The 27324-nt window shown below is 33.3% G+C and overlaps 1 protein-coding gene across 4 annotated transcripts in view; it reads left to right on the top strand.

Annotated features, from left to right (window-relative positions):
* PDS5B (PDS5 cohesin associated factor B) overlaps window positions 1-26003 on the top strand; it is a 206074-nt gene extending 180071 nt beyond the window's left edge. The window contains exons 25-35 of one of the 4 annotated variants that reach the window (XM_063101928.1): window positions 6031-6235; window positions 8498-8612; window positions 10414-10546; window positions 10882-11001; window positions 12005-12067; window positions 12660-12805; window positions 15667-15766; window positions 20002-20441; window positions 20535-20642; window positions 23176-23314; window positions 25196-26003. In XM_063101928.1, the coding sequence (XP_062957998.1) occupies window positions 6031-6235; window positions 8498-8612; window positions 10414-10546; window positions 10882-11001; window positions 12005-12067; window positions 12660-12805; window positions 15667-15766; window positions 20002-20441; window positions 20535-20642; window positions 23176-23314; window positions 25196-25231 (1605 nt within the window). In that variant the 3' untranslated portion in view covers window positions 25232-26003. Of the gene's footprint in view, window positions 1-6030; window positions 6236-8497; window positions 8613-10413; window positions 10547-10881; window positions 11002-12004; window positions 12068-12659; window positions 12806-15666; window positions 15773-20001; window positions 20442-20534; window positions 20643-23175; window positions 23315-25195 lie in introns of all 4 variants that reach the window. The other 3 variants (XM_063101927.1, XM_063101929.1, XM_063101930.1) reach the window with 3 other exon arrangements.
* The last annotated feature ends 1321 nt before the right edge of the window (window positions 26004-27324 follow it).

Below are 27324 nucleotides of genomic sequence, written 5' to 3'. Positions count from 1 at the left end.
GTAAATTTGTAAGTTTGTACCAGTCTACCAACCTTTTCCTGGCCTTCCCTTCTCTCTCCCTTTCTGTGCCTCTGATAACCACTATTCTACTCTCTGTTTCTCTCTTTTTTCCCATGTTTTTCTTTTTTTAAATTGGTAAGACTTGCAGTCTATTGATTTATCACGTTCTTAGTCTGATATTTCTTAGGGTATTGGTACTATCATTATTGAAGTGGAATTAAAAAAGAAAAAAAACAAAGTATGGAAATATATAAAAAGAGTGGACTTTGTTCAAAACTTACAGTGTGTAATAAGTATGTGCTATTAGTTAAATGCCTACCATATGTGAAAAGCATCCATGCTTATTAACTTCTTGAGATTTTTCTTTTCTAGCATAATATTTGTTATACATCACTACCTTCAGTGCCAAATTCCCAAGGTGAAAGTTCAAATTGACTGAGTTTCAAGATTGCTTTGGAATTCTTTTGACTGTGGAACATTTGTTAATGATTTAAAGTCAATTATTAGCATTTTCTCACAATTTACAAGTATATCAGGTTACCCCATTCTAAACAAAACTTTTCCCTAATTGTGCTGTTTCTTTAAACCACATACCTATCTCTTCTTTTTAAATCTCCAAACCTCAAAAAGGGTATTCTCTCTCTTTGTCTCTCTTACCCTCTCATCTCTTCACTTTCTATACTCATACTTTGGCCTTTGCCTTCCTTGTATTCCAGAAATGTCCTATTGAAGTCCTGAAATCCAGTGAGCTAGTCTTTGTCCTTTCTACATCATTTGACACAGCCATTGCTCCTTTAATCTTGAAACTTTCTTCTTTGGCCTCTGTCTCTTAATTTTTGTCTTCTCTGGCTACATTTTCTTGCTCTACTTTCTCTTATCCTTAAAATGTACAAGGGTACTTCAAAAAGTTCGTGGAAAAATAGAATTGAAAGATTATACTAATCTTTCCATAATCTTATTGAAGTACCCTAACATGTGTTCTGTGGGGATCTGTTCGTGATCAGCTTCATGTTCTGTGAATGCAAGACTGAATTTATAATATTTCCCAAATCTATTTTTTTCTTCACATGTGGAGCTTTAATAAGCGTTAAATATGAATGGCATTTTTTAGACCTAAAAGCATGATTTATATTGGGCCTCTTTGCTTGTCCTTGCACCTGTTGGAAAAGACCACATAATTCTGCCCTATGATATCTGTTATATCTTTTTCTCTAAACAAAGATATGCACATTCTTTTGTCCAAATAACAAATACATAAACTGAATAACAGATGAACAAAATACTCTGTAGAAAGTAGGGCTTCACATTTTCACAAAAACAGGTAAAAAATTTGCATACTTCATTTTATAATCTCTGCAGTTATTTGAAATAGCTCTCTAAAAGGTCTTCCAAAAGCATGAAAATATCAAATTAATTTCAACAGAGGAAGAGGAATAAACTTCTCAAGGCAAATTAATTTCTAAGCAAATTAACAAGTCCACTTAATAAAAAGAAATCAGGAACAGAAATTAAATATCTAAGTTTTGCAATATAAATTGCATAAAAATCAGTGAATATAGAAGGGCACTTCAAAAAGTACATGGAAAAATAAAATTAAAAGATAATGGAAATCTTTCCATGAACTTTTTTGTTTAAATTTTCCCTTTTTTATTTTTTCTCTTAAATACTAAGATCATAGAAAATATGTTCTCTGACCACAATAATGGAATGAAATTTAGAAAACTCACATGTGTAAAAAGTAAACAACACTTTCCTAAATAAACAATGGGTAAAAAAAATCACAGGGAAGTTAGAGAGTACTTTGGGATGAAGATTGAAGTGCAACATATCAAAATTTATAGGATGCAGGGCTCATGCAGTGCTTAGAGGAAAATTTGTACTTGTAAACACCTATATTAAAAATAAGAAAAATCTCAAATTAGTAACATAAACATCTACCTTAAGAAAATAGGAAAAGAAGAGCAAACTAAACCAAAAGCAGATATAAGTAGGAAATAACAAAGATTACAACAGAAGTATATGAAATAGGGAATTAAAAAACAATAGAGAAAAATCAACAAAACCAAAAGTTGATTTTTGAAAAAGATCAACAAAATTTGCAAACCTTTATCTACACTGACCAAGAAAAAAGAGAGAAGACCGAAATTACCAAAATTAGAAATAAAGCAGGGGCATTATTACATTGTCACTCAGGCTTTTTGTGGTGGTAAGATTTGGTTCCTTTTTTTCATTTTCATTTTTGTTCTATCAATGGGTTTTGTTCTTTCTTGTGTGTTCGTGGTAGTGATTATTGTTTTTTGGATTCCAGATGCAGGACTTCCTTGAGGATTTCTTGTAGGCTGGTCATGTGGTGGTGAACTCCTGCAGTTTTTGTTTGTCTGGAAAATACACTATTTCTCCCTCATTTCTGAAGAATAGCCTTGCTGGGTACAGTATTTTGGGCTGGCAGTTTTTTTCTTTTAGTATTTTGAATATATCATCCCATTTCCTTCTTGCCTATAAAGTTTCTGTTGAGAAGTTTGCTGTTAATCTGATAGGAGCTCCCTTAAAGGTGACTTGACACTTTTCTCTTGCTTCTTTTAAGATTCTCTCTTTGTTTTTGAGCTTTGCCAGTTTGACTATAATGTGTTTGGGAGAGGACCTTTTTGGGTTGAATGTGTTTGGGGATCTTTGAGCCTCCTGGATCTGAATATTTGTGTCTCTTCCTGTATCTGGGTAGTTTTTCATTATTATTTCTTTAAATAGGTTTTCCATGCCTTTTCTTTTCTCCTCCCTTTCTGGAATACTCATGACTGAAATGTTTGTGTGCTTAATTAAGGTTGTCTACTAGCTCTCTTCGATTTTCTTCATTTTTAAAAATTCTTTTTTCCTTTTTTTTTTTTTTGTCTGCCTGGGTTTTTTCAAGTAGATATCTTCAAAACCAGAAATTCTTTCTTCAGCTTCTTCTAGCCTGCTGCTTAAACTGTCAGTTGTGTGTTTTATATTGCTGAGTGAATCTTTCAGTTCCATATATTCTGCTACATTCTTTTTTAAGGTATTAATCTCTTTGTAAATTTCCTCTTTCATATCCTGGATTTTTTTTTTTTTCTCGTTTCATCGTGTCATCTCAATGTTCTATCTCAGTGAGTTTCCTTAAGATTGTTGCTTGGAATTCCTTTTCTGTCATTTCAAGGGTTTCCTGCTCTACAGGGTCTGGTATTTGAGAAGTACTGTATTCTTTTGGTGGTGTCATATTTTCTTGGGTTTTCATATTTCTAGTATCTCTACGTCGATGTCTGCTCATCTGGTAGAGCAGCTTCTTCTGTTACTCTGGAGTGGGCTCTGAGGAGAGAGAGAGAGATCCTCTTCATTTTTCAGTCTCTGCTAGTGTCATTGTTATCTTGTGTCCAGTTTGCCACCTGCACAGTGGCTGTGGCTGCTGCTGTAGCGTTGAGCCGTTTTTTGGGCAGCCGTGGCAGTGGCTATGTTGGGCTGCCTGCAAGGAGGTGGTGTTTTTAGCATGCTCTCTTGCTTGCTTTTGGGTGGGGAGTACTGCCCTTGGCTCCTTGCCTAGGATCCTGGGTATTCTGTCTTGCCTGCTTCCAGGCAGAGGGGTCTGTGGCCCTCAGTTCCTTGCCTAGGACCCCGAACGTGCTCTTTTGCCCAATTCCAGGTGGAGAGAGCTGCAGCCCTTGCCTCCTTGCCTAGGACCCTGGGTGCTCTCTTGCCTGCTTCTGGGAGGAGGGGTTGTGGCCCATGCTTCTCTGTTCAGAACCCCAGATGTGCTATGTTGATTGCTTCTGGGTGGAGGGGGCTGCGACCCAGGGTTCCCTGACTAGGACCCTGGGCCTGCTCTCTTGCCTGCTTCCAGGCAGAGGGGCCTGTGGCCCATGGCTCCTTGCCTAGGATACCAAGCCTGTTCTTTGCCTGCTTCCAGGCAGAGCAGGCTGTGGCCCACAGCTGTTTTCCTAGGACCCCTGGTGTGCTGTCTTGCCACCTTCTGGCTGGAGGACTACTATATCTTTTTATTCATACCTTCTTAACAGTTCTTACTGCTGTAACCATTATTAGCTCTCACCAAGACTATTGTGAGACTGTCTCTATTGTTGGATAAATTTCCCTAATCACAGTAATGGACATGTTATTCACCTGTTCAAAAATATTTAGGGGCTCATACTTGTTAAAAAAAAAAGAAAAAAATTACACACGTTTTACAACATGATGTTTGAACCCCTCTGATATTTGGACCCAAATACACAGTTAATCTTATTTAACACACTACCCTTTACTTACTCTAATTTCAGTATAGCTGAACAATTTTCTTTTTCTTTTATGTGCTTTGTACTTTGCTGCCCCTCATTTTCTTCTCACCCTTTTTCACACATCCAAACCCTTTCAGCAAATCAAGGCTCAGACACAACTTTCTTCACAAAGCTTGCTGTGATTCATTTAGCTGGAAGTAGTCTCTTTCTCTTTTTAATTCCCTATGGATTTTATTTACAATCCTCTGATACATGTAAAACTTTGCCTTGTGCTTAGTTATTTATGTACATTTGGTTTGTTTCTTTTTTTCAAGTTGAGGCTCTTTAAAAGCAATATTGTATATGGGTGACCCTTGTGTATTTGAACAGAAAGTAAACCTGAAGGAAGAAACTCAATAATAAGAATCTTAACATATTGACATTGTAATTAATTTACATTGTATTGTTAGATCCTGACTGATCTGTGAGACAGGGACAAAAACACGGTCTTCTTTGGGATGTATCTAAGTAGGGGGCAGGGATGTTTGAGTGGAGGTCAATTTTTTAATGAATAGTTTGTTCATTTGTGAATATATTTGTGATATTTACTTATATAGTTTGTAATTGGGTATTTTCATAATAAATAATTGGATAATGAGGAAATCCCCCCCCCCCTATGAGAGTAATACTGAGGAAGGAGTGAATTAACTTTAACTTTGTTTTGTTGGTAGATAACAGACGATATTTCTGTGAAAGCTAGACTGTTCTTTAGAAATAGGTATTTGGTTTTGTAGTAAACCGATATTTAATTAAACGAAAGAAGATATGCAATATAAGGTCTTAAAGATAAGGGCATGATGTTATGACCAAAGCTTTGGGAAAAAACTAAATAATCATTCTGGATAGAAGAAATAGTTTACATAAGTTGCAATAATATGAAACACACCACACCTTGTGTCCTATAGAATGGTTTGAGCTTTTCCCTATAATTTCAAAAAAATTCTGATCATCTGTGTGCCAGGTATTGTGCTAAAAAGACACATAGATGAATAAAGGCATAGTTCTTGTCTTCAAGGAGCTAGCACCAATGGGTAAGACAGACATATATAAACCAATCATTTTAATACTATGTACTCAGTGCTATACTGGAGATAAGCACAGTGTGCTAAGAGAGCACAGAGGTGGGTACAGGCAGGATGCAGATTACACATGCTTTCTGACATGTATATGAACTATCTTTAAGGATGAGGAGGAGTTAGGAGAGTAGGGCTGGGTTTACGAGAAAGGAGGAGTATGAGGTAAGCATCAGGAGGGTAATAAACAGGTTGGTTTATTTATAGAACTAAAAGTATTTTAGTGTTTTAAAGTTGATTAGTAACTCTCATCTTCAGATTTGTGCATTTTAATCTGACTAGTTTTTTTCAATGATAGAACCAATATGTATAAATTGGACAGTTTTATCTTGCTTAGCAAATGAAAAAGCTATATATAATATAGTGTTTAAGTTTTATTTTTTTTATCTTGTTTAAGTTAGGGTGGATTTATACTCACTACTTTTTTCAGTTCTAAAAGTACATTTAATACTTTTTTTTTTTTAACACATGTAACTGGTGGTTATTAGGGTCCAAGTGAATACTGAAGCCTTGACATGAACTTGGATTACATGTCATTCTTGAAAGCAATGAAACAAGTTGTGGAAAATTTGCTGCTGTTTACCCTTAACTTGATATAGCAAATTTCATACATGAACTTATTGCTGCCACTCTTTGCTGCCGTGTGGATAATATCTGGAATAATTATGTCTTTACAGGATGAATGCTATCAAGTAAGACAAGTGTTTGCTCAGAAACTTCACAAAGGCCTTTCCCGATTACGGCTTCCACTTGAGTATATGGCAATCTGTGCACTTTGTGCAAAAGATCCTGTAAAAGAGAGAAGAGCTCATGCTAGACAGTGCTTAGTAAAAAATATAAATGTAAGACGCGAGTATCTGAAGCAGCATGCAGCTGTTAGTGGTAAGCATATAGGAAAATAAAACACATGCTTTTCTAACAAGCCAATAGAATGCAAAATATTACTGTTATTTATATATTCTGATTGGCTCTCATTAAATACGAAATTGTCATTTTATAATAACTGCTTTTCATTTAATATAAAGGTCATTTTTAACTATAAATTCATGGGTAGTTAAATATCAACCTGTATCTTTTTATGTAAATGAATAAATGTGCAAGGAAAATAAGCAGTGACATTGGAGGTACTTTTAATAGAAGAGTAAAATTTGTACATTTATATAGATTGCATAAGCACTGTCTTTTAGTTGAAAAAATGTACAAGCCTTTGATCTTTGTTGTTTGTTCTCACCTGTAGCTGACATTAACTTCAGGTGCTTGTATGCTTAATTTTCATCTGCTCACTTTACCCCATCGAGGTCAGTTGCCTCTTGTCTTCTCTGACTTGTTTATTAACAGCATTAAAATCCATCAAGTTATTCAAGTCAGAAATCAGAGGCATTCTTCATACCTTTTTTTCCTTGTCATCAGTCACTAAATCCTGTTAATTCTTTTTCCAGCTGTCTTGAACATCTATTCTGTACTCTCCTACCTTGCTACGTTTCACTTGGATTATTATATACACTCCTGCCTCCTTGCTGTAAATGTTCCCCTGCTTCTGACCTACCCCCCACTGTGCCACATTGCTGTCAAAATTATCCTTCTAAAACAGACTAGAAATTCATGTTGATTATCCATTGCTCATAGGATAAAGTTGAAATGCCTTACCATGGCCTTTTATAGCTTGCTTTCAGACTGAGTTTCAAACTTTCTCTCTGTCCACTTCCTACTATGAATTCTATGCTCATGTACTCTAGGTTACTTAAAATTTGTGCAGCCATCTTTTTCTCTCTGTTGTCAGCTCTGTCTGGAAATTGCCTCCCCCTTCCAGACAAACAAACAAACAAACTAAACCAAGAGGCATGGTTTACACTTCTGAATCCTTTAAAATATAGTTTTGGTGTTACCACATCATTGTGGCCCTCTTTCTTTCTCTTCCTTCTTCACCTTGGAAAAAGTGCGGGCTCTGCAGTCACATCTCACCTCTGCCGTCACATCTCACTTCTGCCATGATTGTGTTTGGGCAGGTTACTTAATCTGTGCCTTAGTTTCCTCATTTGTAAAATTGGCATAAGTATAGTCAATTACAGTCATTTCTAATAGTAGTAGTGAGAATTTAAAAATTACATATGTAAAGCACCTGGTATAATGCATGGCCCAAAGAAGTACTACTCCGTATATGTTAGCTAGTCTTATTTTGGGGCACGTTTCACATTGAAGTATAGCTTCTGTCTCTGTTTATGCCTTAGTATAAGCTCTTTATCTAGTTTTATTCATATTTATGTTTTTAGATTTTAATATGGGCCTGGAATATAGGAAGCACTCAAATATGATAGAATTTACTTTGAATTTCACTGAATTTTGAATCTTGTTACTTTTTTTTCTTCTATGCCTTCCTTGAAATGAATGTTAACACACACAAAGTTCAGAAATGGAAATAACAAAAATTTGCTGCTTTATTGACACTATGGTATATATACTCCAGGGTGAACATCCAATCTAAATTTTTATTTTGAAAATAGGAAATATAAATGGATTTACTCAGAATATGAATCCCAGTCTTTTCTGCATGTGCTTTACTAAAGCTAGTAAGGATTACCATTCTGATCTCTAAAAGAATATGCTGATCTCACTCAACATATAAAAATATTTGAATTTAAAAAGATGTTTTTCATTACTTAAAATTCCCTAGAAACACAAGTCCATTCCTTTATATCTGTTTTTCTGTTACAAGTAGTATCAACCATTACTTCTTATTTTTGTGTCATACTGAATCTGAAAGATTCACTGGACATTTTCATTTTTCTCAGCAGCTTATAAGAGAGTGTTAAACAAAAGGTCACCTATAAAAACAGGAAAAATAGATCTTATGTCTCTCAATCTTTAATATAGTTTTTTTGGGTCAGTTTTCCATATGCATTTGAAAACTGAAATATTTGTCTTTGTAGCTCAGTATATGGTGTATTTAGTAGGCATTTCAATATTGGATATGAATAAATGGTTTAATTTATCATGTACCTCAACACAAGATATTGCTGTATGTTTTTCTTCTAGCCATATAGTGATAAACTATTGGGATGCAGGAAATATAGTATGAAACATGTTATGTAAGATTTGGTTTTCTAACCTGGATGTTTTTGTTTTGCTTATTTTTTTCTTTTTCAGAAAAATTACTGTCTCTTCTACCAGAATATGTTGTTCCATATACAATTCACCTTTTGGCACATGACCCAGATTATGTCAAAGTACAAGATATTGAACAACTTAAAGATGTTAAAGAGTAAGACTTTTTTCTTCTCATTTTCATATTTTTGAAAGTTGTTTTTTTCCTGTGATAGTGATAATGGGGTCTCAATTATAATTAGTTTATCGATGTATTTCATTTCTTGGGAACTTCTTTTCCTTATTTGCTTTTTTTTTGGATCATCTATTTGTATTATATTTCTTATGTAGTTTCCCAGAACTGAATTTAGCATAATTATTGTACTTTAGTTCTATTCTCTACCAATCTGGCGTTTCTATTGAAGAAACTCATTAAAAGTTTCTATTCCATTTCTTATTTCCTACTTCCTTCTGAAACTCTGTGTAGACTTTTGTGTGAGGTGTATGAATAATCTCCTTTACTCACATAGTAAGCACATTTTTCTTTGCAGTAACTGTCTTCCTCCATAAGAAAAGAGAGTAGTCTAACTTCATGATGGGCCAAGTTTATAACCAAAGAACTACTCCCATTTACGAATTTATTGGTTATTCTCTAATTAGAGTTTATGACATTTGTAATGGATCTAGAGAAGTCTTTTAGAGAAATCTTCTTAATATGGTGGTATTTACAGAAGTCTTTTTAGGACCAGCATAGTTCTTTAAATAAGCTTGAGACCCTAGTCCTCTTTGGGTTATAATAAAAGATGACCTGAGTGGTTTTGAATCAATTAATTTATTATGCCTTTAGCTTCCTATTAAAGGAAAATAATCCTTGGTTTCTTAATTCATAGAACTATTTTATAATTACAGATTTGAGATACCTCAGGAGAATAAAACGTAATTACTGATAGCTTTTCATTAAAAGGGGAAAAGCTATTACCCTCTTTTTTCCCCCACCTTTTCCATTTTTAAAAATAAGCAATTAGTTCTCTCTCTCAGAATGAGTGCTGTATTAGAGTGCTTATAACTAATGAAAATTTTAGTCACCTCTCTTTATCAGAGAATATTAGTTTTTTAAATAGATAAAATATCCTTTGAAATTTACTGGACATTTTTGGCTGTATTTTTAAATTGCCCCAGTGTAGCCATGTGTAATCTCCATCCTATCAGAGAGCCACTCCAGAAGAGCTCATCCAGCACTGAGATCCTAAAGTTTATAATTTTCCTTGTAGAGTAATATCTTCCATCACATTTCTCTCTTCCTTCTCCTGTTACTTTTCTCCTCTATGCATCAGCTATATCTCTTTCCCTTTCTGTCTATATGATACAGAGATAAAGCACTTTTGGTTTTTTATCAAACAGAATTCTATGTAATTAACTTTAAAACTAGACTACTGAAACTTTCTTTTAATTTTTTCTTCATTAAGCAAAGATAGTGTGTGTAGTTGTCAACCATGACTTTTTCCTGTCTAATTTATTGATGAAGATTCTTGACTATTTAATAAGGTATTTATAGTCTCTTGAAGACTTCCCATCAGGACAACAGTCAGTCTTGAATATCTGAAGCCTCACTTGATCTATGGCTCAACTGTTCCTTTAGGCTGTCTTCCCTCAGCTATCATAGCCGGAGGTTAGGATCACTTCATTCTTTCTACCATTAATTTTCCTTTTTTTAACCTAAGTCCTTGGGAAATTTAGTGAGTCTTTGAGAAAGGAGGGGTCTTTTAAGCTCACATCTGCATTGCTGACCTGTAGTGATATATATATAACCTTTTTCTCTGCTGACTTGTAGCTGTTTCAGTATATGGTGTATATACTAGACTATACTAATACACCCACCTGAAGTTATAGTCTAGGTTCATTATGTTTATATTTAGAATTATTGTATCTGTATCATTTTTTCTTCAAAATTTCTTTTTCTTTCTTTTTTTTTTTTTTAGGTGTCTTTGGTTTGTTCTGGAAATATTAATGGCCAAAAATGAAAATAACAGTCATGCATTTATCAGAAAGATGGTAGAAAATATTAAACAAACAAAAGATGCCCAAGGACCAGATGATGCAAAAATGAATGAAGTATGTAATTCTTTGTAAATAGTTACGGTTCCATGTTGACTTAAACATTTGGGTGTAGGATATGAAACACTAGTATTTATAGACAATGGCAAACAGTTTTTTCTATTGGTAACATTTCTATTAGTAGCCATTGGAATTACTAATATAGAATTAGCAATAATTCTATTTCTAGTAAACTGATGAAAACAATAGTGTAAACTAAAATGCTTACACTGGCTATTGCTTTCATTAGTTTACTGTTCAGACTGGACGCGTGTTCCAAAATTACTACTAATTTACAGAGTCGAGGATGCCTAATTAAGTACTTAATTTTTTCTTTTTAAATACGATCGCAGAAACTGTATACTGTATGTGATGTTGCCATGAATATCATCATGTCAAAGAGCACCACATACAGTTTGGAATCTCCTAAAGACCCAGTACTACCAGCTCGTTTTTTCACCCAACCTGACAAGGTATAGTTATTTGGAATTTGTTTGTGTACGTATTCTCAGCACTATGTTGTGGGAAGATCAGGAAGGATCAGTATCAAGACCTGATCCACTACTAAGGACATGAAAAGGTTGCCATGAGTCTTAAAAATGTGGTTCAAGACCAGAATATAGGCCACACTGGATTAGAGGGTAGAGATTAGTTAAGGATGAGAGATTAGTTAGGTGATCTAGTGTTTGTGTTCAGAGTTTTAAGCCAGTCTAAGAGCACAGGCAAAAATGTTATCAAAGCATATGGATTTGTGAGTTAATGGCCATTGATCCACAATGGGAAGGAGAATGCTGATAGAGATCCAGTCTGAAGTTAAAAGCTCTTAATTGGGATTTATAGCTGGTATGAAGGAACAAGGAGAGAACAGACACTGGAATGGGCCCAAGACCCTGGGAACACTACAAGTGTGTTCCCAAACTACTCTCCAGAAAACTCAGTTTTTTGTATGAGATATGAGAGGTGTTTTCTGTAATCTCTCTTAGAGATTCATCATTCATATAAACATATTGATTAACTGAGAGTCTGGAAACCACCACTATTCTTTTTTTGTTTTTAAAGCAAAATAACAAGTAAGGTCTTACCAGTATATAGAGATTTGGAACAGCCTTGTAGGTAAGGTTACCTAGTAGCTAAAAGGGCTGTCTACTTTTAAGCATTCACCTTGGTGTGAGCAAGATAACAGAAATATATGTGGCCTCTTCTCTAGAGAGATTATTACAGAAGCATATGTTTTCTGATGAGCTCTTAGAGCTCTAGCATGTTAGAGCTCAAATATGTTTTGTTAATAGTGGAGTTGGTATGAAGTTAGTTACAGCTTATTACAGTAGTTAAAATCAGTGACTGAAATTTTGTGTTTCAACTGATTAAATAATTTATTATGCATTTTAAAACAAAGCTGCTCTATGCTCTGTTGGCTTTCAAACCACTGTTTTCGAAACGTTTCAGTATTCACTGCTACTTCTTTTTCCCTTGTAGAATTTCAGTAACACCAAAAATTATCTGCCTCCAGAAATGAAATCGTTTTTCACTCCTGGAAAAGTATGTTTTGAGAATCATTTTTATTTTTATGTCATAGTTTATTTTAATGTGATTATTGGCATAATTGTGTTATTTTGTGTTTCTTCAAAAATTTGTGTATCTCAAGGTAGAAAATATAATTATTAGCTATCTCCCATTTAGTAGTGAGAAATAATTATATTTACTATATAGATGCAAGCTAAGATACACAACTTATTTTTTAGTTTGTAATAAAGCCCAGGAGACCTTGATCCTTAGACTTCTTATCCTCATATCAAGATATAAATTTTTAAAACAAAAAGGCATCTTATGTCCTTTCATAGCAAGAGTCTAATCATCTTTTCATTGTTGACTATACATTTTATTTGTTCTCACTTTCTATGTAAGCCTTTTCCTCCAAATAACTAAGACACTCAACTGTTATGCTATCTATATAGTTTTTCATTTGTTCAAGTGATACTCAATTTATAATCCTTATTTTTGCTTAAGGATAGGCACATTTTTTCAGTATGCAAATACTTTGACAGATACTATTTTGGTTCTTCTGTTCTTCTACATGTAAGTTTCTTTTGGCTTTAACCAAATACAAAGAGATGTGCATTTCTCATTTCAGCCTAAAACAACCAATGTTCTAGGAGCTGTTAATAAGCCACTTTCATCAGCAGGCAAACAATCTCAGACCAAATCATCACGAATGGAAACTGTAAGCAATGCAAGCAGCAGCTCAAATCCAAGCTCTCCTGGAAGAATAAAAGGGAGGTAAGTATGTAAGAAATGCCATACTTTACATTTAAGAATTCCAGCAAGGCTATGAGATCTAAAGTAATATAACTCAAAGTGTTTAGTGTCAGTGAATGGAAATTAATGTGTAACTTAACTTTCCCATTTGACATTGGTAGACATTGACAAGTTTATATTTATTTGTTTGCTCATTTTCAGTAGGTACTCCATCTTAGCCTTTCATATTTTAAATTGTTGGGGTAATCTGTGTTAGTTCACGTAAACTGGTTTCCAGTGTCAGTATCTAACAATTGTAAAGTGTTGAATAATGGTACATTCATACAGTGGAATACGTAGTTATTAAAAAGGATGAGGTCTGAGCTAATATGGAAGAGTTTCCACCATACGTGATTGAGTGAAAAGACAAAGTATGTAGAACAGTGTTAATGTACTTTCAAGTTTTGAAAAGGATTTATATTCGTATTTGTTTGTATATGCATAGAATGTCTTTGGAAGAAAACACAAAACCTTAACAGTATAGTGTAGGAGGGAGATCATTTTATACTTTTTGATATAGTTTGAATTTCTTTTTACTGTGTACATGTGTAAACTCTATTGTTTGTTTAAAAAGATAGTTTTAAAAATGATTCTTTTTTTCTTTTTAAGAAAGATAAAGGGAAAAATAATTCACCCTCCCACTGGTTTTAGCATAAGAGCTTAGGACACCATTTGTTAGCAGCAGAGCATTTTTCAGGGCTAAACTGCTGCTATTTATTGATTTTGCCAGGTTATCATGAGAGACTGTGTTGTCTTTTGCATTGTTCATAACCAATCAGTAAAGAAGGGAGGAGTTATTGTAAAATATCTTATTAATTTCCTTGTAATGAATAAATTGTCGAATTGTATATAATACAGTAGAAGTAGAAGAAAAAATTGTCTATTGCTTTTGTTTGTTCTAGTTTCCTGTATTAATGCATAAAATTAATGGCTAATACCAAAGGGACTCTTCAGCTATATCAGTTGGACATTTTCTAGTGGATGGCCTCACACTTAATGACCAAAAAATATTTCCATCAACTTGTTTCCTAAATTGCTGGGTTTTCTCCTTGAATTCCTGATTATAATCAAAGACGATCTAATTCACTCAGTTATCTAGGCTAAGAGACTCCAAATTATCTTTGACCATTCCCGACTGTATTTGTTCATTTGCTAAGTTTTGCCAGTTTTTTTCTTACAGTGTTTTGTACTTCTCTTTTTTACTGTCATCATTTAGTTCATTCCTTTTCTCTAATTACTGTAGTAGTTGAGTATTTTTCTTCCTTATTCCTCTGACTATGTATGCAGTAATACTGCTAGATAATCTTTTAAAAATGCTTCTGTTGTCATGTTTTTCCATTGCTCAGAAATCTTAATTGGCTCCCCTTGTTTGCTTTTAAGACAATTATTGTTTTGCCCTGTCCTTGTCTCCCATTGTTGTTCAAACCAAGTCCATCCTAATTTCCCCAGTGTACTTTTTCAATATACTTTTCTTTAAACTTTTGCCTTTGACCAATATATTTCATCGCTTTTTTTCACTAAATCCCATCCGTTCAGTAGGACTCCTTCCAAGGGAATGAGCTAGATGTGTTTGAGAGACCAATTTGGTTGAAGAGTAGGAATGAGGGGAAAATGCTAAGAGAGAAAGTTGAGAGGTAGCCAGGCTATGTTTGGTCTTTGTGAACCATGGCAAGGAATTTGGATTTGATTTTAAGTGCAACTGGAAGATACTGTCAGGGAGTTTAGTGGTCTACTTTGTGCTTTTAAAAGATTAATGATATGTAGGGAATGTACTATAGAGCAGCTAAAATTGAGGTAGAAAAACTAGTTAGGAGTCAGCTAATAGTAATTTAGAGAAGAGATCAAGAAGGAAGATGGTAAAAAGTCAAATTTGGGATTTATTTTGATGTTAGATCCAAGCGGTCTTGCTAATGGATTAGATGTGAACAGTAAGGGAAAGGGAGGATTTAAGGATGTATCCTGGGTTTTTTGCCTGAATAACTGGATAGATGGTGGTGTCATTTACTGAGTTATAGAAGCCTTGAGGAAGAACAGGTTGTGTGTTTATATGTGTGTGTTTTGCGGAGGTGGGGAAAAGAGGAGTGTCCAATTAACTGTTTTGGCTGTATTAAAGTTCAGGTATGTATTAGAAATTTGAGTGAAGTGTTGAGTAGACAATGGGATATGTGAGTTTAGAACTCAGGGTAACTGAGCCAGAGATTGAGATTTAGGGTTCAACAATGTATAAATGGTTTTAAAAACCAGATAAGGATGTGACTACCCAGGACAGAAGCCTGGACTTTTATACCAATGTGTGAGAGCATGTGCTGTTAATTCATTTAACAAGTATTTATTGAGTGCCTTCTCTGTGCTGGGCACTGATTCACGTGGTTAGCATACATGGTAAGTAAAATTAACAAAAGATCCATGCTTAAATTCTAGGAGGGGAAGGTAATCAGTAAATAAAAAAACATAATAACTAGAGGGTGTTAATGTGCTAAAGGAGAAGTGGAATGGGGATAAGCGAGTGGCAGGGGACAGGGTAGATTGCAGTATAGGCTAGCCTAACTTACCAACAAAAGAAGTTTTAGTTTACTTTATGCTCTCACCCCAGAATAGAATTTAGGTTTTAAAAACACTTAGGAAAAAAACTAAATTTGTGATTTTTAATTTCCCTAATGTATTAAATTAAATGAGCTTATTCTTTTTGATTTAGTGCTTAGTAGTATGATAGAATAAAACTGACTCACTTTTGAAAACACTGAAACTTTTCCTCATAAAGCTGTAAAACTATATTAAGGGAACAGAAAAAGCCTTTAAGGTTATTTGATTGTAATAACAATTACAAATGTCTGTATTAAAAGGCTCGATAGTTCTGAAATGGATCACAGTGAAAATGAAGAGTACACAATGTCTTCACCTTTGCCGGGAAAAAAAAGTGACAAGAGAGACGACTCTGATCTTGTAAGGGTGAGATATTTGGTTTGATTTTATAATAATTTTAGTAATAATTTTACTGTATAAATAGTAATTTTTACACTGGAACCAATTTACATTACTATCACATTTGACATTTGATTTTCTTTTAGTGGTTTTAATTACAAATTTGCATTTATAATTATCCTCTACCATGTAATTTATGTGTACTGAGTCTCTCTGTGTTTTTTGTCATTCTGATAAGTAATCTTAATTCTTTAGGTCTTTGGAATCAAACATGCCAGTTCCATACTTAGAACTGCTTGTTTATTTTTTGTTTGTTCTTTGGGATTTTTTGTTTGTTTTTAGCATAGTATGTTTAAACTTAGCTTTAGAGGAGAGGAATGGAATGAGGATCTTTAAAGTTTATTCCATTTAGTTGATTTCTTGAGACTTTTACTAAATAAGCTTTTAGTAAAGGTAGGAAATACAGTTCTCATAAAGTCTTAATAGAAATGATAACTTGTATCATAGACACAAATGTCATTTGAAGATAAATACAGATACAGAATACAACTATTGGATTCAATGAACTTAATATCCTCATTATTTGGCTCATTTTGACTTTCCAGTTCAACTCTAAACATTTCATGAAAAACTAATTAGGCTCTCTAAATCAGTTTCTTTATCTGTAAAATGTGGATACTTAGCTGGTAAGGTTTATCAGAATAAATGAACTAGCCTAAATGAATTGTTGTTCCTATTTTATTGCTGTTATAATGATTAATACTTTTGATTAATGGTTATTATAATAAAAGTTAAAGTGTTTGAGTCTACTTGATTAATAGAGGTGGGAGTTATCAATAAATAATTATATCCCAAGAAGTTTACATTGTTTTTAGGCTTCTTCAGTAATTTATCTTGCCAGATTGTTTCTCTTTCCACTTAGAAAAAAATTATAATCCTAAAATCCTGAGATTTATTTGTATAATTGTAATGGAGGCCTTTTGCTATTTGTTGTGACATGGGTAGCATGTAACATTGGGCCTGTTTTCAGAGGTGCTAGAAGTACCTTATTAATAGGATAGTTTTGACTGAAATACCCTCAAATAGGTGAGCATTATGAAACACAAGTTCAATTTGAAGAATAGTAAATTATAGTGCAAGAGTACCGTCTTAGTTACATACTACCAGCTTCACACTGAAATTTCACAGCAAAGGAATTATTCTCCATATACATTTATATTCAAACATTTAGTTTTATAAATAGCATGTTTTCCATGTTTTCTGCTCCTAACCTCAGTTTTATACTCCCTCTGTTCTTAAAACAATGCAGTGCCAAAAGAAAAAGGAATTAGAGATTATGGTGTTTTAGGAAACTAGATTATTTTATGGTATTATTGAAAAAATGGACATTAGATTTCCTGTCTACCACTAACTTTTTCCAAAGCATGAAGGAAACCAGCCACCTTTTTTAGATCTTTGGACATCAAAAAGAATTGTAGCATTTAAAATTAGAGGTGACATTTAAATTTAGTTTTAATTTAATATTTTTCTTATCTTCTGCTCTCTGAATAACAAGAGTTAAATTTTAATTTATGCACAAAAACTCTGAATAAATATTAACAAATGAAATTCAATCATTTTTAGGTCTTTTTTCTCCCTGGACTATATAAGGATCATGTAATGTTAATTCTTTTAACATAATATAGTAAATTAATATATTGAATAAGAAAAACATGATAATCTTAGATTATTCCAAGAAGACAAAAATAAAATATAAAATCCGTTTTTGACAAATATGAATATGAACTTTATTTTTATTGAAACATAATTGATTGTACATATCTGTGGGGGACAGTGTTGAATATCCATCCTGTGTGCATTATGTGATGCTCAAATCAGGATAATTAGTATGTTCAGCATTACACAATTTAATCATTTTTTGCAGCCCTTTACCAATTTCTCTCTAATCCCCCTCCTCCTCCCCCCTCCCACTATTAGTAATAACTAATACTAGGAGAATACCTCCTTAACATGCTAAAAATTTCATCTATTTTAAATCGGTAGTCAATGTCATTTTTCCTAAAGGCAGAATACTTGAAGCATTGTTATTAAAAATCAGGAGCAAAACGAGCTTTGATCACTGTTATTTAAAATTGTTCTAGAATTTTGGACCAATTCAGGAAGACATGAAATACAAGTCAGAGGAATAACAGTGAAAGAGAAGAGATAAATTCATTGTTATTTTTGTAATCTTAGAAAAATTAGAGAAGCAATTGAAGAACTATGAATGCAGCATGGTACTTCAGAAAGGGTACTTCAGAAAGTTCTTGGAAAAATAGAATTAAAAGATCATACGAATCTTTCCATGAAAATTTTTAAGTACTCTCATATGTCTATGTATGTATGTAACTAACTTTCCTCTGGCAATTTTGCTTTATATCAGATATATACTTGAGGGAAAGGGAATTTTCTTTATAACAATAACCACTGCAGCAACAAACTAGATAGATAGATAGATCTAAACATAACCTTAAAAAGAAGTAGTGGGAACCTATGTGGAGAAAATCACAAAACTCAGATACATAGAAGACTTGAAGAGAGAGAAGACATGCCATGTTCCTGTGTGGGGAAAAAGGAATAAAAAAACATGACAGTTTTTTGTAAATGAATATATAATTGTAAAATTCCAGTGTGATTTTGTTTCAAGTACATATGGAAGAATAAATGGATATAAAAAAAGAATAAAGATATTATCAGCCCAACTAGACACAAACATACTTGGTTATAATGAGTAAAATATTGTGCTGCTGTTGTAATAGTCCAGAAACATTCTTATTTTTTGAAACATAATACAAAATAAAGGAAGTGTTACAAATCAGTGATTCTGAAATGATTGGGTGTTCATCCTGTGGGGGTGGAGAATACAGTTTAGAATCTCGTGGTACTTATATCCTATCCTAAAATAAGATACAATAGTATCTTAGCTAGGGCTGCCATAACAAAATACCACAGATTGGGTGGCTTAAACAACAGAAATTTATTTTATCACAGTTCTGGAGGCTAGAAGTCCAAAATCAAGGTGTCAGCAGATTCAGTTTCTTATGAGGGTTCTTTTCCTTGCTTGCATATGCCACCTTCTCACTGTGTCCTCCTATGGCAGAGGGAAGAGAACAAGAAAGAACGAGCTTTCTGGTGCTTCTTATAAAAACACTAATCCCATCATGAGGTCTCCCACCCTCATAACTTCATTTCAACCAAATTATCTCCCCAAGTTCCCATCTCCAAATATCTTCACAACGTATGGGTGAGGGTGGGGTCAGTTTAATCAATAGCAAATAGGATATAAAATTTAGATATACATGTAAGTGTAGAAGAACATAGATTTTAAAAAATCCACTAAGATTCCAGTAAACATAATACCGAGGACATAACTAGGTTGTTCCCAAACGGAAATGCAATGACTAAATATATAAAAAATTATAGGTAACCTGATAGCTTTTGTTGTTTTCTTTTCACTGATTTTTAAGATTGTAAATTGATACAGACTTTCTGGAAATTTTAAGTGTTTGTACATATAATTTCATTCTTGGGTCCTTGGAGAATTTCTTCAGTCTCCATCTTCTGGTTCATGCAAAAATTCTCTGAATATAGACTAGGATTTTATATCAAATTTGAGCCACTGATTTTTTTATTGTTTTTGTTGTTAGCTATGCCTAGAAAGAAGCAGTATCTGATTCAGAAGTGTTTCTGAAATTTTTAATAAATGATAAATATGTTTAACTTGTGTCTTGCAACCTCCATTTATAAAATAAAAATCATTATTTTATGATGTTGTAAGCTGATATATAACATAGTTGATATTTTATGTCTTATTATGCACTGTGTGGTAAAATTAGAATTACTTAAATTGACTATCAAAACATGCTTTAATATAGTTGTCCTTTAGGATCAAGCACTGAATTTAGAATGTTCATTTTCATGAAATAGCTCTTCCCTAAAATTTATAATTTAATAAAATACTGATTTTGAGAGGTTTCCCTTTGAGACTCTTATAAAAGTAAGAATGAAATTTTACTTTTTCCCTAGAGAATTTTTTCTTAATTAAAAAAGTATTAATAAAAGCAAGTAAATAGTTATGGTTCTGAAGTATTTAAGAATGGTATAATTTTTTAGGTAGGTGTTTATGACAAAAGTGGATAACAGATTTTTTTTGTTTCATTCTTCAAAATATAAATACTAACATTCATATTTAAAATTGTGGATTTTTTTCCCCCCAGTCTGAATTGGAGAAGCCTAGAAGCCGGAAAAAAACACCTGTCACAGACCCAGAGGAAAAATTAGGTATGGATGACCTGAGTAAGTTGGTACCGGAACAGAAACCTAAAGGTAGTCAGCGAGGTCGGAAAAGAGGCCATACAGCTTCAGAATCAGATGAACAGCAATGGTCTGAGGAAAAGAGGCTCAAAGAAGATTTATTGGAAAATGAGGATGAACAGAATAGTCCCCCAAAAAAGGGTAAAAGAGGCCGACCACCAAAACCTGTTGGTGGAGGTACACCAAAAGAAGAGCAATCAATGAAAACTTCTAAAAAAGGAAGCAAAAAAAACCCTGGACCTCCAGCAGCAGAGGAAGAGGAAGAAGAAGAAAGACAAAGTGGAAATATGGAACAGAAGTCAAAAAGCAAGCAGCACCGAGCGTCAAGGAGAGCACAACAGAGGTAAGTGTGTGTAACTCTAAACTGCATCTGTTTAGTTACTATATTATAAATCATAATTTGATGCTATCCACATTTGGGTCTTCCCCAAAGCAGAGCAGAATCTCCTGAAACTAGTGCAGTTGAATCCACACAATCCACACCACAGAAAGGACGAGGAAGACCATCAAAAACGCCATCACCATCACAACCAAAAAAAAATGTGTAAGTTGTAAATAATATTAAATTTCAAACCAATTTCAAATTATTTTGCAAAAGTTCATAAATTTGTAAACATACATATTGCTGTATTTGAATTCCACATATTTAGCTCCATTACGCTAGGTGAGATAAAATTTTTATAAACTTACCTAGGTGATTGATATCTCACTTAACCAACATTTGTACATTTTTATAGATCTAGGCAAATCTTTATAAATGAAACCAAATACTTCATTATTTTTTATACAGACTTTATGGTATCTGAAAAGGTGATATGGTATTTTTAATTGACCAGTTTGCCTCATCTGTACACTATAATTTTTCTTCATGTTTCCCCACAACTTTTACTTTTTAAAAAATAAATGTTTTACACTTCTGCTTTTATTGCTTGAACTTGTAGTAAGAAATTAACAGGCATCATTTTTCTTATATTGAATCCATAGAAATTAATTATCACATGTTGATCTCAAGTTTTTGATGTCTTGGTTTTGTTTGTTTTCTAATCTAATTAATTTATCTGTATCTACGTATAGATGGTTTTGGATGTTCACATAAACGCATTTATAAGAGAGGTATAGTAATAAATCTGTACCCCAAACTATTAATGACAAGAGCATAAATGCTGTAATTTGTAGATTTGGTAGTATTTTTTCTCCTCAGTTATGTAACTGGAAATAGATTAGCATGACTTTTATCAGTCAGAATATCTGCACACTTTTTCTGAGAGTAATCCTGTCACATAATTACATCAGTGGGTTTACTTTTCAGAGTTGCCAACACACTTTGATTAAATATTCATTTATCTTAGAGTTTTTCCTGTTCCTGTGTATTCCACAGGAAGAGGAAAAGTTCCCTGAGTGTCTAGCCAGTACTTCATGCCTTCTTCCATGTAATTTTTCTCTCAGGTTAAAAGTAAAGGTAAGTACATTTTTTGTGGCAGCTTTATAAATGTGTTTGGATTCAACTAAGGAAAATCACTATTTCTAAACAAAGGATTCTTAATGAATATTAAATACTCATGATTTTGTAACAAGGAAATAACGGGGTGAATATCTTTCAACCTCATAACTTTGGTTTGCTTGTATTTGGGCATTATAAAATTAAGGGCTTAAATGACTATTGTGTTTTCTCCTAAAATTGTACAAGTCCTTCCATGAATGTTCTAAACTAAATAAATATTTCTTTTAAAAAGTCTGTATGGAAGGAGATTCTGTGTTCTGTCTTGGCAGCCTGTTATCTTCCCTTCACTGAGAAAATCTTTTTTAGAGCTAGTATAAATAATGGCATATGTTATGATTTGTCTGTTTTTCTTGTTCTGATCTTAGTGGCAGTAAAAAAGATTGTCATTATTTTCCATGTAATTCCCGTAGTTTCTTCTGTTAATCCTGAAAAACCGAACCAAGTAAAAAAATTACCTGGTTTGAGCATGAATTAAACATTACTTTGGATTGCTTACAGAAGTGATAAGCTGTGTTCCTAATTTAAAAAAATAAATATTCATAAGGAGGGATCCATTTGATTAAATGGTGCTATTAACATTTTTGATGCCTTCTATATTTCAGAGAGTACTAGGTTCCAGGGAATATAATGGCACAAAATAAACATGGTTCTTGTCCTCGTGGGACTTACTATCTAATGGACATTGTTATTAAACAATCATATATAAATATGGAGTTATGAATTGTGATATGAGCCCTGAGGGAATAATTTAGGGTGCTATAAGAGAGTGTAATGGGAGGACTGGGGAGTTGGGAAATTTTCTCTTTGGAAACTGACAATGAGTTGATTACTTGAGAATATAGGAATTAAACAGGCAGAGAGTAGGGAGAAGAACATTACAGGTGGAGAGAATGCTATGTGTTTGAAGTTTCTGAAGTGGGAAAAATCTTGGCAAATTCAGAGAGCTGAAGGAAGGCAAGGATTTGCTGGATTGTAGTAGTGGGGAGTAGGGAAGTGAAAAGAGATGAGAACAGACAAGGAGGCAAGGACTATGCATAGGGCCCTGTATGCTTTGTTGAGATTTACAAAATTATTCTTAGTTCAGGGGAGCTATTCCTGTATTTTTAAAAGATTCTTTTGTAAAGAGAAGAATAAGAGATGGTAATGGTTTAAATTAGGTAGTAGCAGTGGAGGTGGGGAGAAGTGAATGGATTTGAGATCTCTATAAGTAGAATCTATAGGGCCAGATAGTGATGGGTGTACTATTAGCTGCTCGAATTCTTTCTGCTTCAAGCAGCTCAGTGGATATAGATGCCTTTTTACTGAGTTGGGAAAGATGAAGAATAACTTTGGGTTAATTTTTCAAATCATTTATAATGTCTCAGTCACATTTATTTTTGTTACTTGGTAGATCTTTGTATGTAAGATCCTATGATTAAACTCTGGTTTAGGGTTCAGAATATAAAAAAAAATTTCCCGTCTCATGAAGTAATTTTTATATGAGAAATCATGAATTATTTGAAGCATTTCTTCTTATGAGGTAATCTACTACTTAAAATTGGAATGTTCATTTTATTTTACATGTATTTTACTCTAGCCGTGTAGGACGCTCCAAACAAGCAGCTACTAAAGAAAATGATTCCAGCGAAGAAGTAGATGTGTTTCAGGGTAGCTCTCCTGTCAATGATGATATTCCACAGGAAGAAACAGAGGAAGAGGAAGTTTCTGCATTAAATGTATGTATTTATTAAAGTGTTAATGTGAGGTGGTATGGGATATAAAAATAGAGTTGGTAAATATTTGGTCATATCCATTTACCACTTGCTGTTTCTTACAATTCTGAGTGCAATTATGTGTCACTTAATAATGGGGATACATTCTGAGAAATGCTGAGAATGCGTCATTAGGTGATTTCGTTGTTGTGTGAGCATCATAGAGTGTACTTAAACCTACATGGCACAGCCTTCTACACATGTAGGCTACATGTATAGCCTATTGCTGCAACCACTGTCATATATGCAGTGTCACTGACCAAAACACTGTTATGCAGCACATGAATGTATTTATAGATTTTTCTTCATTAATTTATAATGTTTTATCTATCAGCTTGAAAAATGGAGAAAACATCTTTTATGGAAACCTGAAACCAAGTGAGAGTAATAGGTGTAGCATAGTGAAGGTGTAACTGTCATATCTAAACAGAGAAGTACAAGTAGAGTCTAATATTGACACTTCAAGTATTTAAGTTGTACCTTGATTTTAGGGCACTGGTATCCATTAAGTATACTATTGTTTATATTTCATAACTTTCTGTTGGATATTTCTGTTTGAGTTTCACAATAGAAACTGGAAGTTAATCAGTTACACAGAATAAGGTCATTTCTTGAACTAAAGTCAGCCTTTGGAATTGAAGTACAAACTAAATTAGAATTCATAAAATTGGTAATAGATATTTCTCTTGCAAAAGTAGTAGGGATGTGGTGCTTCCTGAGAGAAATTTTTTTTTTTTTTAAAGTATCAGATAGCTTTGCCAGTAAACACACCTTAGATATTTCTCTATGAAAATAATATAATGTGGGCTGAGCCCGTGGCGCACTCGGTAGCGTGCTGCGCTAGCAGCGCGGCGACGCTTCCGCCGCGGGTTCGGATCCTATATAAGAATGACCGGTGCACTCCCTGGCTGAGTGCCGGTCACGGGGGAAAAAAAAAAAAAAAAAATATATAATGAACACGTTTAAGTAAGAGCTGTTCTCTTGATGTACTAATGCTGACTCTTTAGATTGGCTCAGTCAGCTATCTTTGAGAAACCTGAGTTCTAACATCAGCTCCGTCCTATTTAATGTAATCAGCGCTCCTCTCTGCACCAGGATTCATTTATGTGAATGGTGGGTCAAGATCATAGAAAAATATGCTGAATTGTGGTCTCAAACTAGTTTGTCTTGTTTCTTAAAGGGTTTTAGGGGAATATTAAAGTAAGGTTGAAAAGTCCATAGTGATTTTTTAAATATCTTCATCAAATAAAAACTACACAGTAAATTAAATTAAAACCCTATTCTTTTTATATTTCTGTTGTTAATACTGACCTTTTTTGAAGTAAGGTCATATGCTTTCCTTAGTGCTTGCCAGTAAATGGTAATATGTTTGAATTTCAGCTTATTTATGTATATTTGATAGTTATGAAGATACAAACTCAGTACCTGTTTTCCCAGAAAAACAGCTATAACTGTAAGTTCATAAGTATCAGTTTTCTTTTACCACAGAAACGTAAGTGGAAAGATGATTAATCCATTTACAATAGGGTTTTTTCTGTTGTTGTTTTTGTTTTTGCTATGGAATTGACTTGTTTTCATTTCTCTTTAAAATGATTAAATAGAAAAATAAAATGTCTCTTTTGCTGTTCTGGGAAAGGCTATTTATGGGTATGTAAGGCTTCAAACGTAAAGGTGTAAATACGTAATACCAAGGCATAAGTTAAAAGAAGAAAGGTTTCAGGGAAAGGAAAAGGAAGAAAATCAGGAACAAGTGAGAATAAAAATTGGTTAAAAAATAATAATTACTTTTGTGTTTTATAAATGTGTACCAATTTTAATTAAGCATGTGGTGACTTTTCTTTTAAGGTACGGCGGCGAAGTTCTAAAAGGGAAAGGCGATGAACAAATGTAATTTATAACTTTCTGTGTGGAAGCTTTGGAAAAAGATTAATTTTGTCAAGCTTGAGGCTAAATAAAGCCTTTGATGCACAAAATGGGACTGCTGAAGAGTGGACAGTTGGACCTTGCTTTGATGACCCCATCTATTTGTGGTCATACAGTTTAGCCATACACATGACAGCATTGACTATGAAGTCTTGTGAAAGCGTACTATGCGATGGCTATGTAGACATAAACTAAAGAAGAAACTTGTAAATATCTTTTTTTTTTAATGTTTCAGACTTCTAAAGTGCTTGTATAGCTTTTATCTGCGGCTTTAAACTGACAGTACCCCACTGTTTATTGGATCTATTGATTTGGAAAGATCTTATTGTTAGGCTAGATCTTAAGCAGTTATCTGTCAGTGTTTGTATTTGTATTCTCTGCAATTTTACTGTGAAAAAAATTTTTCAACAATTGGTGTCATTTTCTTCATGTCACTATTTGTTGGAGAGTTAAATGGTCTCTTCCCTTTGTGTATCTTACCTAGTGTTTACTCCTGGGCACCCTTAATATTCAGAGGTGCTAAATTGTTTGCCATTACACAAGAATGATAACTGATGAGAGGACACCGTACAAATTGTGAAATAGTCCTGGTTTGTTTAATTACTTTACACCTCAGTATTGGTCCCAGAATTTTCTGGCAATGACAATTTTAAGACGAAAGAGATTTAAAATATTTTGATTTTAAAGAGTGTGTTATAAAATAATGTACTGAATTCTTTATCCCATTTTATCATCCCTTTTCAGTTTTTATTAATCTACTGTATCAATAAAATTCTGTAATTTGAATGAGTTTTTAATAGTTTAGAATGTTATTGTGTATAGATATTTCCTCTTGAACATTATGTTCAGAAAATGCAAATTATTACACTATAATATAAAATCTGATATGTACACATTAGAAGAGTTCCAGTTCTCTGTAACAGTGTAAAGTTAATCAGAAAAAAATTTTATTGATGCAGTGTGTCTTTATAATGCTGTTCTTGAAAGCCAAGTGTTTTGTATTTTATAGTGAGTTGCATGTTTATGAAAAAAAGTGCTGAAAATGGGATGTGCTTTTTTCTGTAAATTCATATTTAGCCATAGTATATGATAGATTGCCCCATAACATAGTTTTTCATCAAGAGTTTATCATTGTACTTTACTTTGGCACCAAAAAATTGTTTTTTGGGGGAGGGGCAGGGTGGAAGTGATATATCCAACTATATCTGCTACCGTAGGTATCACAGTCTTGTGAACTTTGAATGAAATTCCACTCCGTCCAGATTGTGAGAAGTGGAAATTTATTTGGATTTGGAGCAGATCTCTTTTTTTTTTTTTCATTGTTTAACCTGCAAAATATAGAAACAAATTACTTAAGGCAGTATCCTTTCTACCGGTTGTGTAAGTTGTATTTTGAACCAAAACACATGCGTTTTACTACTTAATGCTTACCTAAGTTCATTTCAGTATTTCAGGTGCTGTTCTTTCATTTTTCTCATGGTTGTAAACACAGGAAAAGAGAATCATATTCTAACTTATTAAATTTATCACATTTGAATAATGGAGCCTTTTCATATAATACACCATTATGTTTAAGGTATATTTCCAAGATTGGTTATAGTAGATGGGGATATAATGAAGAAGCTATTTTGGAAAATGACATTTTACTATTTTCCAGTGTATATCACAATTGACGGGATTATTTTCCTTTTAAAGATTTCTTTATGTTTGTGAAATGGACTTTTATTTTTTTAAAAATGTTTTGAATTGTATCTTAATCTCTCAATATTTAACCATTCTTCATTTACAACAATATTGATGTCAGTGATTATGAGAGGCTGCTATATATGAAGGCAGCTAATGTTGGATCAAGATACATTGGTTTTTAAATGTTTCATTAGTTCAGTTCTCCCAAACACGCTATTTCTGTTTCAGCAGTACAAAGGCATGTTTTAAAATCTATAACGTAAAGAATAAGGGATAGCTTTGTATTTTTTTTGTCATTGACTAAATTGCACCAGAAATGTTTATGGAAGTATAAAAGACCATTTTATAAAACATATGAAAAAATG

The sequence above is a fragment of the Cynocephalus volans genome, chromosome 7 (genome assembly GCF_027409185.1).
Source record: "Cynocephalus volans isolate mCynVol1 chromosome 7, mCynVol1.pri, whole genome shotgun sequence".
In the NCBI taxonomy this organism is placed as follows: domain Eukaryota; kingdom Metazoa; phylum Chordata; class Mammalia; order Dermoptera; family Cynocephalidae; genus Cynocephalus; species Cynocephalus volans.
Note: the sequence above shows the minus strand (reverse complement) of the source record. Positions and strands in the feature narration are given on the sequence as shown.